We start from the raw sequence: 11,923 nt of genomic DNA, 5'->3' as shown, positions 1-11,923 counted from the left end.
TAAATGAACAAGTAAACACTGTAATGTTTATTTAATTCAGTCCCGAGGTTAGGTTTTGTGAATGTAATCGTTTTGACATTTAATAAAAAAAAACATACAACAAAGTCAAAAGTGAAAAAAATTTTTAATGCATTTTTCCGTGTATTATTTAAATATTATTTATCTAGACACTGCTCTGTGTGTGCGTCTGTGTGTGCGTGTGCGTGCGCGCGGCTCCATTACATCAACGAATCTAACACCAATGAATGAACGCCTTGTTCACCAAATCACCCTGACGTAAGACTTTTATTTTGGCGTTGCTAACCGTCCACAGCTCGATCCTCAACCGCGCGCTGTTTAACACGAAGTGCACTAGATAGGGGGGCTCCACACGTCACTATACTTACAGCTCGTGTACGCGTAAGTGTACATGCACACTGAGTGTCGGGTCGTTTGTGAGTTAACCCCGCGAACCAGGAAGTAGAAGCTGCTCGAGTCTCGGTCCCATCATCTACACCAGCTTCTCTCAGGGAAACACAAAGTATTGTTAGCTCTTCTATAGCAATAAACTTGGACACGTTATCGGCAGGCTTCTTGAGCTGATTTACACACACGCACACACACAAACAAACACAAACACAGACACAGAGTTGCTATGGCGTTAAAAAGAATACAGAAGGTAAGAAGTGGATATCATGGAGGAATTTGACAGTCAAAACCGATACGAGGGTAAAGTTTGCTTCAGGCAGCTAACCTAGCATGTATTTATTTATTTATTTGTTTGTTTACTTTGCGGCTTGCACAGAGGTCACTCGTGTTCTGTCCTGTTTGCGTGCGTGCTGTTTTTATTTCTGTTCATGTATACTCCCGCACTGGATGTAGTAGAGCTAGCATTCTAGCTAAACATACTAAATATTAGCTGGTAATGTTAACTGCTTAGCTCATTCCTGGACTGATGTTTAGCGTCCGCGTTCTAGTTATATCGTGTTATAGTTGTGTATAAATATTCTAGATATAAATATACATGTTCTGTATATATACATGTATATATTAATATGTATTAACGTGCTGTGCTTTGTCATCGGGTGTCCTTTCAGTTTTAGTGGCGCTTCATTGGACGTAGATTTTGCTCGCGTTACTTCGTTGTGTACTCTGACGTGACGTTGTTTGTTTGTTTATTTATTTATTTATTTGTTAGCTTTGTTTAATGGTAGAAGGCTAGTTTGGGGTTTGTTTCCTTGTTTATAAATATATATATCCATGGTTTTTGGTCAGAATGTTAACAGCAAAAACGTTTTTTTTTTTTTTTTGGAGAAAACTACCTGACATTCCTGTTATTTATATTCACGTAGTTATTTAGCCTGTTTATCAGTTCGTTTGGTAGTTTGTTTACACAGCGGTCCGTTTCGAGAAAGGCCCAGGCTAGACAAAGCTGTGAATAAGCTAGCTTAGCTGCTCTCTTCTTACTACAGTACAACAGCCCGGCGTTGTCTTTCCACTCGGATTCACACACACTGTGTATGAGCCCCGCGTCAATCGGTTGCCATTGTACGAGTACACAATTCAGGAGTTTCTAGTTTTAGTTATCTTTATTCTGGTTCAGGATAAACCGAAAGCACTGCTGTGACGCGTCTCTCGGTGTGTGCGCTTCGATTTTACTTGGAAACGACTTCCGGCGTTGGGGAATGTGGAAGTGCGTCTGACTTTGCTCGAGGTATGACGTCACAGGTTGCCACGCAACCTCCCCTGGCGGTAAAAGATCAATAACATTGTGATTGGATGTTCGGATCATTTTACTGACTCGGATCTTTGAATCTCGTTCAGCAAAATGAACAAATGTTTTTTTCGAGTCATTTCAGCAGAATATGATTGAAATGTTTACGTGTTAAATTCCCCTAACACAATCTAGTACTTAAAAACTATAACGTAAACTATAGGCTAATGCAACCAAGGTCGAATTATGAGAAACAGGAAATATTAATTAATAGCTGAGCATTAGGTCTTCAGGCTATGCAGTCCATTAGTTCACCTCACCTACCGATCCGAGTCGTTCTTTCTTTTGTCACGTCTGTTCCCCGGAAACAGAAACAATTAGTTCAGATCTTGAGTCTTCGGGTTCGAGTCGTTCATTCATCATGTGACCACCCCAAATGCTGAATGTGGTGGAGCTGTGACGTGCTGAACGAATCATTTCTGTGTACAGTACAGAACCTGTGGGGATATTGCTGCACATGTGTGGTCACAAATGAACGATTCACTCTCTGAGACAACTCGTTGTTACCAAGTCATATTAAAGATTCGTTCGAAATGAATGACACATCACTACAATACCAGTCATTCAGTATTGAATAGTTTGATGGTATGTACAGTATACAGTACACTACTCCCGGCTTTATTAGAAGAAACTCAGCTTTCCACACTTGAAATAGTTAACCCTGGGTCATTCTAAACCCCGGGGTAAACAGATTCATGGGTTATCTTGTTTCATGCTTTATTGGGGTTAGCAATTCATAAACACCTGATATGGAGCCCGCACTGTTCAGTTTCTAACACTGCATCATTTCACAATGTACACAATGTTGGGTTTACACCGCAAAAGCGGTGCTTATCCTGCTTCGGAGCAGGGTTTCATTACCCCGGGTAAAAAGTGGTGCTAAATTTCAAGTGTGAAACCTTCCTCTATCCGTTATTAAAATCGGGGTTTAGAGAGATAACCTGGGTTTAAGCGCAGTGTGATAACTAGACTAGAGGTCGACTGATAGTGGATTTTACAGATAAGCAGAAAGTATGCTTCACTTTGTACACATACACTAGGAACATACTGTACGTGCGCCGCCCGATTTTTCTAAATGGTCGCACATGCGCATTTAATTCTTTTGCACTATTTAGTTGTTCCACAAGGTGGCAACAGTGACCCAAGGCCATTGATTCTCAAGGTAGTCGAAGAAAAAACTGAATAAACGGAAACGAGTGCAGGTTAGAAAGTACCTGCGTTTGTATAATTCTAGCCTTAAAGAGTATAAGGGTTTGTATATGGGTGCTAATCATGGCGAGAGATTGTCCGTTCTTTGTGTGGTTGTGATTCTTCTTCATTGTTGTCCTTCACACCAAAGGACTGCTTTACTGCTTTGTACTAACTCTAGGCCAGGAGGGGTAGTGTGCAGGTTGTCATAATGCGCATACGCCGACCGCCTGTGTATTTGTACATGTCAAATACTTTGAAAGGCTATGCATACAACTGTGCACATATGCTAGCATACCCGTGAAAAAAACGAAGCATACCAGAGGCTATACCGATAGCTAAGTTGGGAGCTGTCTGCCGATAACCGGTTAATCAACCGATAGTTTTTAACATTGATACTGAATGAAATCACAACACTCGCAGTAAAACATTGCTGAGCTTCATTACAAAACTAAACAGTACTGACTGTAGCATGAAAATGTACTGTACTTTTTAAAATAAACAAAATTTTAATATATATGAACCGTTAATAAATATTAAATTAAATAAATGATGTACGTATATCCAAACCGGGAAAAAAAAGTGACACTCCAGAATAACACATAAAAATAGAGACATCCAAAATGAATCGAAAAACACTTCAAATAAAACAACACAATTTGTCAGTTTTTATTTCACCTCTAGAGGCTGCTCTAGTACCGTATAATGCCAGCCGACCCTTCTAAATGGTAAATGGTGCACTTATGTAACTCTTTTATCCAAAGCGCTTTACACCATGTCTCATTCACCCATTCACACACACACCAGTGGTAGCAGAGCTGCCATGCAAGGCACTAACTTGTCATCGGGAGCAACTTGGGGTTCAGTGTCTTGCCCAAGGACACTTTGGTATGTGGAGTCATGTGGGCCAGGAATCGAACCGCCAACACTACGATTAATGGACAACCCGCTCTACCACCTGAGCCACAGCCGCCTTTCTGAGTCGCTCCCGCAAAGGATGCAACCGGGAAAAACTATCGGCGTGGATTTTTACCAATAACCTTTTGCTGAAACTGCAAGGTGCCTATCAATCGGACGACCTCTAACGAAAATCCCTTGAATGACTACGTTTGTAGACACCTGACCATTACATTCATATGTGTTCCTTCTCCAAATCATTGCCACAAAGTTGTACTGTCACTATGCCGTAATATTACAATTTCCCTTCACTGGAACTAAGAGTCCCAAACCTTCTCCAGCATGACAATGCGCCTGTGCACAATGCGGGATCCATAAAGACATAGTTTGCCATGGTTTGACCTCATCGTCACTGAGCACTTTTGGGATGAACTGGAACACCGACTGCATTTCTCACCCGATGTCAGCGTCTGACTGCACTAATGCTCATGTATCTGAATGAGCACAAATCCCCACAGCCACACTCCAGAATCAAGTGGAAAGCCTTCCCAGAAGAGGGGAGGTTATTATAACAGCAAACAACTCCATGTTAATGCTCATAGCTTCGGAATGAGCACATAGGGGTGTGTTGGTCAGGTGTCCACATACCTTTGGCCATATAGTGTATCTAGAAACTAACACCAGTCCTGTTAGTTTTCTGAGAATAACCTGGCTGACATTCATTCTGGAATATTAGACGCCATATAACTCTAAAAATGAATCAGTATCTTCCTGTCAAAATCAGTAGCGACTTGAACGGACATTAAATGTGGAGGGAATTTGCCTCTAGAGTAAGAAATCCCTGAGCAAGATCGAGAGCTGGCCTTATAGTAGGTAGTATAGTTAGTACAGTAGGCCATGTAGTTGACTTTCACTTTACAGTCTCTGCAATAACTTTCTGCATTCCTGCCTGTGTAACGAGCGCAGCTTAAAAACATAATACTGAAAGACACTATTTATTTTTCTTCTTCTTCTCTTAAAATATCTGAACCAATCAATCAGAGCAGTGAAGCCCTGGCAGGTGGTCTACCTCTATGCCAAATACCTGAGACCGCATTCACAAGGAATGCTTAAAAATAGCTCCAAACTCTTTAATATGCATACACCAAACACTCAGGTTACACGAGTAACCGTGTGGCTCCTGGTGTACCTGAATGCTGAATAACCAGTACCGATGACACCTAAATTCCAAAACCTGGTACCCAGGATACTTGAACACTAAATATTTATAATAAACACCTGGTACTCAGGAACACGATATCACACAACATGATTCAAAAGGCTTTGTTATGGTGTATACTCATTCAAAACTCGTGAATAAGTTTGCATTCCTGGTTCCCCATAATCATTAAGCTTTTTTTCTTTTGTGTGTGTGTGTGTGTGTGTTACATTCAGGAGCTTCAAGATTTGCAAAGGGACCCTCCTGCACAGTGCTCAGCTGGACCTGTTGGAGACGACTGTAGGTCTATCGATCGGTCTACTATAGGTTTATTTGTTAACGCTGTAGCCTTTATATGTAGAGTTAATGTTACTGTGTTCTGTGCTTCGTAGTGTTTCACTGGCAGGCGACAATAATGGGACCTGTAAGTATTTTCTCCTTTGAAGCCGATTTTGATTTTTGTCTATAAGAAAGTAAAGGTTCTCTGCTAAGATTTTGCTAGGTAAAGCTAAGATGAAATTAGTTTTTCTTCTTATTTTTTTTTTTTCCTTCCTCTAACAGACTGATAGTCCATACCAAGGAGGGGTCTTCTTCCTTACGATCCACTTTCCCACAGACTATCCCTTCAAGCCTCCAAAGGTAATTAAGAATAACCCCGTCTGCCTCCATGTCATTCGATGGCGATTTGATTTAACAAACTTTTTTTTTGTGTGCTTTTAACAGGTAGCATTTACAACAAAAATTTATCACCCAAACATAAACAGTAATGGAAGTATTTGCTTGGACATCTTGAGGTCACAGTGGTCCCCAGCACTAACAGTTTCAAAAGGTACAGACATTTCGTTCCAAGTAATGCCACACATGAGTATATTACAATTATACCACAGCGCTGTTGAAATCTTGAATGTGATTGGTCAGAAGATGTTGATTTTATATGTTGATGTTTATTTTAAAGTGCTTGTCCCGGTACGTTATCATTTCTATAGTAACAGCACGTACACAGTTTAAAAAAACAAACAAACATGTTATATAACAAACATCTAATCACTGATATGATGAGGATTTGTGTAAAGCGATGTCTGTATAACATTTACGGAAGGAGTCTCCAGTGTCGGCGCTTTGTAAAAGTCAGTTGCTGTGTCCGAAATCGCATACTATGACAGTACGTACTAATCAGTACATGCGCGTATTATGACTACCATCCCGGACATACTACATCTGCCACGTTAGCGTTGTCATGTGACCTTCGACGTTGCATTGTGCGATTGTTTGACTCACGCAGTGTGTATCGGTTGCACACTGCAAAATCTCGCCAGAAGCAATACGCCATTCAGGTCTTTCTCGCATATTTACAATCCAGACATACTACCCCTCTGGCATACTGCTTTTCGCCTACTATATAGTAGGTAAGTACGCAATTTCGGACGCAGCCAATGAGTTTTCTAAAACAGGAAGTCTTCTAGACGGAGGACGTTGTTTTGTATTTTGAAGAACGGCATAAAAGAGAGGTTGGGAAGGGAGCAGTTGTGTATAGTTGCTATAACATAGCTTATGTAACAGGAACTATCTTGTCTCACGGCCGTTTTAGAATGGTAAATGTAACTCTAAATGGATAAAAAGCACTAAGTCATTCATGAATAGATTTAAAATGGTTAATAGTTGGCATATTGCTGTGGTATAAGAGGAATAAAACAGTTTTGGACATGCTGTTATTGGAAAAGAATCAACTTCCAGGTGGTATAAGTGTCTCTGCTATGCATTTGGCTACCACCCTGTGGTTAATTTATTTTCCTTTAACAGCACACCCCTTGTCTGTGTATTCCTTATATACGTTCATATATTGTGTCAAAGCTCAGTATTTCATAAATGATATACACTGCTTTGTTTTCTTTTTGTACAGTTCTGTTGTCCATATGCTCCTTGCTCTGTGACCCAAACCCTGATGACCCTTTAGTTCCAGACATAGCACACATCTACAAATCAGACAAAGAAAAGTAAGTGCATTACTATGGCATGTGATACACCTGATTTCTGTTCTTTTATTTGTTTTTATATATATATATATATATATATATATATATATATATATATATATATATATTAATGATTGTGCTCTTATTATTATTCTCCATACGCTCATTAAATCATTTTGAATATACACTCACTGAGCACTTTATTAGGAACACCTGTACACCTACTCATTCATGCAATTATCAGATCATCCAATCATGTGGCAGCAGATCAGCGCATAATATCATGCAGATACGGGCCAGCAGCTTCGGGTATTGGGGGAAAAGGGGAAAAATGTGATCTCCGTGATTTTGACCATGGCATGATTGTTGATGCTAGACGAGCTGGTCTGAGAGAGTTCAACGGAGAATGGCCAGACTGGTTCGAGCTGACAGAAAGGCTACAGTAACTCAGATAACCACTCACTCTGTTCAATTGTGGTGAGCAGAAAAGCATCTCAGAATGCACGACACGTCAATCGAGCTGAATGAGCTACAACCGCAAAAGACCACGTCAGGCTACAGTTCTGTCAGCCAAGAACAGAAAGCTGAGGCTGCAGTGGGCACAGGCTCACCAACACTGGACTGTTGAAGACTGGAAAAATGTACCTTGGTCTGATGAATCTTGATTTCTGCTTAGGAACACAGATTGGTTGGGACAGAATTTGATGCACACGAAACAGCATGAATCCATGGACCCAACCTGCCTTGTGTCAACAGTCCAGGCTGGTGGAGGTGGTGTAACGGTGTGGGGAATGTTTTCTTGGCACACTTTGGGTCTGTTAAAATCAATCTACCATCACTTGAAAGCCACAACATATTTTAACGTTGTGCATCCCTTCATGGCCACAATTTCCCCATCTTCTAATGGCTACTTCCAGCATGAGAATGCAGCATTTCACAAAGCAAATAACTCAAACTGGTTTCATGAACATGACAATGATTTCACTGGTCTTCAGTGGCCTTCCCAGTCACCGGATCTGAATCCAACAGAACACTTTTGAGATGTGGTAGAATGGGAGATCAACACCATGAAGGTGCACTTGAAAAATCTGCAGGAATTGTGCGACGCAATCACATCAACATGGACAACATTGAGGCTGTTTGAGAGCAAACGAAGGTCCTACCCAGTATTAGTATGGTGTTCCTAATAAAATGCTCAGTGAGTGTAATTCTACACTCTTATAGAAAAAAATGGATTATTAATGATTTTAGCTTTCTAAAGAGATTCTACTTGTAGACTTTAATGGTAGTAAAACCCTCTGTTACTTACAGAGCTCCACCTAAAACCTTTAAGCATTCCCCCTAGAGCCTTTTAAGTTGCTAAATTTAATTATTTCCCTCCCTAAGAGTGTACTAACCTGTTACCTAGCAAGTCATAACAGGCATATATATGCGTGTGTGTGTGTTTGTGATTGACACAATTTTTTTTTATCTTGTGGTTTGTTTGTTTGTTTGTTGTTGTTTTACAGATACAACAGACTAGCAAGAGAATGGACCCAAAAGTATGCAATGTGAAGACTTAATGGACATTTTTTAAGTCACAGATCACTGTCAATTCTAGTATCTAAAAAAAAAAAAAAGTACTGAGGTTATATTATTAAACACATCGTATTGATAACATTGATCATCTGCAATGAACAGTAAGAATAGCTGAACTAGTATTTCAGACGGGAGCGTTTTCTTTGCACAAAACAATAATGAAGCGGTTATACACTTTGTGCAGTTGCTCCCACCCATCCCCCATTAACAACCCCCCCCCCCCCCCCCTCCCCCTTCAGGTGGTGTTGGGCACTTTGCATTTTCTCTATCATATTCTATATCATATTTAAGATTGGCATGGCACTGTACAGCTGCAGTTACCCCAAGAGAGGGAAATTAAGAACCTGTTTTTCTCATTCAATCAAGTCCATTTTCTTTAAATATTTTTATTGTATAGTTTCAATGCAACTATACTTGATTTTTTTTTTCATTAAAATTTGTTTTAAAATGACGTGTCTCTGTTTATGCTTCTCGTAACTTTTTATACTGTACAGTATATCACCTTGACGATGGAAAGCGGCTAGACCTGAGTGAATCTTTCAGGTGGTCCCCAATTCTATTGTTCCTTTTAACATTTCTAAACATGAATCACATCAGCTCAACATGTCTACAGTCCTACTGACTTGATTCCACAAGCCTCTGATGACTGATCGAATAAACTTCACTTGAACTAGATGTGTTTTAAAGCAGTAATGTTGCACAAGATTTCCATTTAATTCACACGTTACATAAACTAGTCTTCCTGTCTCACAGCTCCAGAATACCCTGCTTCGATCCTTAGCTCGGGTTTCTGTCCGTGTGGAGTTTCACATGTTCACTAAAAACATCCTTGGAAGTGAATAAATTACACCTAGATGTGAATATGGTTGTGCTTTGCGATAGACTGGCTTTCCATCCAGGGTGTATTTCCTTCTCATATCCAGTGTTCCCAAAATAGACTCTGAATCCACAATCTTTTACTCAAGATAAATAATATCTTCATATGAGTGCATAATCAAGGGGAATTTAATATGTTTGTACCTTAAGTAGTATCATAGTTTACCACTAATTAAGTATGATGATACCCAAAACACTGCGCTATCTGAATTAACATCTAGATGTGTGTAATACTTAGACTCCCAAATATTTTGTTCATCTTCTCTTACTCACATGGAATGTCAAGGAAATATATATAAAAAACAAAGTCACCATGTCTGTACATGTCTTCCCACAGGAAGTCACATAGCATTTTGTTGTTCTCTACTTTGGACTGTTTGTAAACCAGATAATAACCTGCAATCATCATTAACTGATAAGAAATATTTTCCATTGCAGTTGCTTCCTCAGTTACTTGCTCATTTGAGGTAATTTGTCTATAGTGGCTTAAAATATAATGCCTGCAGGACCATGGTGCCACACACTACATGGGCCAAAACACTGTAGGCTCCATAAACAGCACTATATAAAGTGCAAATAATATGACTGGTTTGACCGAAGATGAGTGCAACAAATTACAGTCCTGAAAAAAAGAAAATGAGAACTTGTGACCTCAAACTATAGATACAAGTACTCCATTGCTTTTTTGGTCAATTTTTTTTTTGGAGCATATTAAAGCTTTTGAAATCCTGTATACAGTATGACATGTAAGGCCATCTTTTGAAGAAAAAAAAAACAAACATTTAAGAATTGTTAGTAGATATTACAGAATACCATGATCTTGAGTTGGATGTTTGTTATTGGACTCAAATTCGAGTCAAGATAACCTAATGACATCGATATTCTTACTTTCTTTTTATTCTTAACTAGTACTAGTAGGTCACTTCCTTTGGATAAAACTCCTTGCAGTGATCATAAATTGTATTGCCACATCTATGATTGTATCAACTCCCTCCTTCTTTTAAAAGTCATTTCCTTTTAGATTTTGTATTGAGTCAGATTATGTTGCAGATGTACAGTATGTACTTGTATGTAAAAGCATGCTGAATGTGAGTGTCCTTAATGAGATTTTAGTGAATGAAAGAATAGTGAATTGAAGCAACAACAAATTAAGTATCTGTCAGTTGTACACTATTAATACAGAAAGCTAGTCAAACTTTAGTTATGTGTAAATAATAATAAAAGTTTTCTCTTTTAAGTTTCTTGGCTAGTTTGTTCCTCTTCGGTATGAATTACATATTTATTTAAATCTGTCTAATATGTTTCCAGTATGAATTTCAACCATGTTATTCTCAGAAAAGTAACAGTTAGTGTAAAGCTATGTAAAGTTAATATTTAGTGTAAAGTTATGTATATACACTATATGAAACCTGACCAACACATCCATATGTGATTCTAACCCAAACTTTTGCCACAAAGTTTGAAGCACACAATAGCTATAGAATGTTTTTGTAAACTGTAGCTTTAGGATTTAACTACACTGGGTTTAAACAGCCCAGACATGTTCCTGCATAACAGTGCACAAAGCAAGCTCCATAAAGGTACTTTTGGCCATACAGCAGACATCCCACCTCTCCCGGAAGTTCCAGGAGTCTCTCATTTTAATAACTTTGGCTTCCTGACGCCCGCAAATTATATACAATATCCCGGAAAACTATTTTTTATTTATTTAGTTATCTATCTTGAGAGAGAGACAGAGAGTTCAACGGTCATTTCTAATGGTAGAAGGTTCTGGAGAAACCGAGAGAGTGAGTGACAGAAGAGAGTGACACAGCGAGCGTCCTGATTGATCTGTCTTTGTGCTAACTAACCTATCAGATTTCTCGGTAGGCGGGCCTTACAGTCGACTCTCTCTCTCTCTCTCTCTCTCTCTCTCTCTCTCTCTCTCTCTCTCTCTCTAGTTCATCCATTAGTTCGGTTCACTTTAGTTCACCCCCATGGTGGGTTAAATGACTGTAAAAGACATGTTGAGGTGTTTAATAGGTGTCATTCGTCCATTAGCATAGCTAACTTTATTTTAACCAGCTGCTATAAGGAGCTACTGTATTGATGTCTAGGTGATGAGGCCAAACTCCCTGTAGACATATGTAAAGTAGTTATTGAATAATAATAATAATAATAATAAAAACATAATGAGTGGAATAATAAAGTAATATTTACATTTATTGCAGACTCCCTTAACCAGAGCGACTTATATTTATCTCATTTATACAACTGAGCAATTGAGGGTTAAGAGTCTTGCCCAAGGGCCCCACAGTTGTAGATTGGCAGTGCTGGGGCTTGAACTCCTGACCTTCTGATCAGTAACCCAGAGCCTTTAACCACTGAGACACCATTGCCACCACTAATATAATATAGTAATATATAATACGAAACAGTGTAAGTACATATTGTAATGTCACATTTTCTGCATATACCAGA

The 11,923-nt window shown here is 39.1% G+C and overlaps 1 protein-coding gene across 2 annotated transcripts; it reads left to right on the top strand.

The window, feature by feature from the left end:
• Positions 1 to 371: 371 nt before the first annotated feature.
• On the top strand, positions 372 to 9,038 carry ube2d1b (ubiquitin-conjugating enzyme E2D 1b). 2 transcript variants are annotated; one of them, XM_017483753.3, is made up of 7 exons: positions 372 to 658; positions 5,273 to 5,336; positions 5,429 to 5,460; positions 5,598 to 5,675; positions 5,760 to 5,865; positions 6,937 to 7,030; positions 8,518 to 9,038. In XM_017483753.3, the coding sequence occupies exons 1-7, from the start codon at positions 635 to 637 to the stop codon at positions 8,561 to 8,563; spliced, it is 444 nt and encodes a 147-aa protein (XP_017339242.1). In that variant the 5' UTR covers positions 372 to 634; the 3' UTR covers positions 8,564 to 9,038. The 2 variants fall into 2 exon arrangements, with proteins under 2 accessions (XP_017339242.1, XP_053540960.1); XM_053684985.1 differs by lacking the exon at positions 372 to 658 and adding an exon at positions 686 to 708.
• The last annotated feature ends 2,885 nt before the right edge of the window (positions 9,039 to 11,923 follow it).

Source organism: Ictalurus punctatus, chromosome 13, assembly GCF_001660625.3.
Source record: "Ictalurus punctatus breed USDA103 chromosome 13, Coco_2.0, whole genome shotgun sequence".
In the NCBI taxonomy this organism is placed as follows: Eukaryota; Metazoa; Chordata; class Actinopteri; order Siluriformes; family Ictaluridae; genus Ictalurus; species Ictalurus punctatus.
The sequence above is the reverse complement of the archived record's forward strand: the minus strand, read 5'-3'. Positions and strand labels throughout refer to the sequence as shown.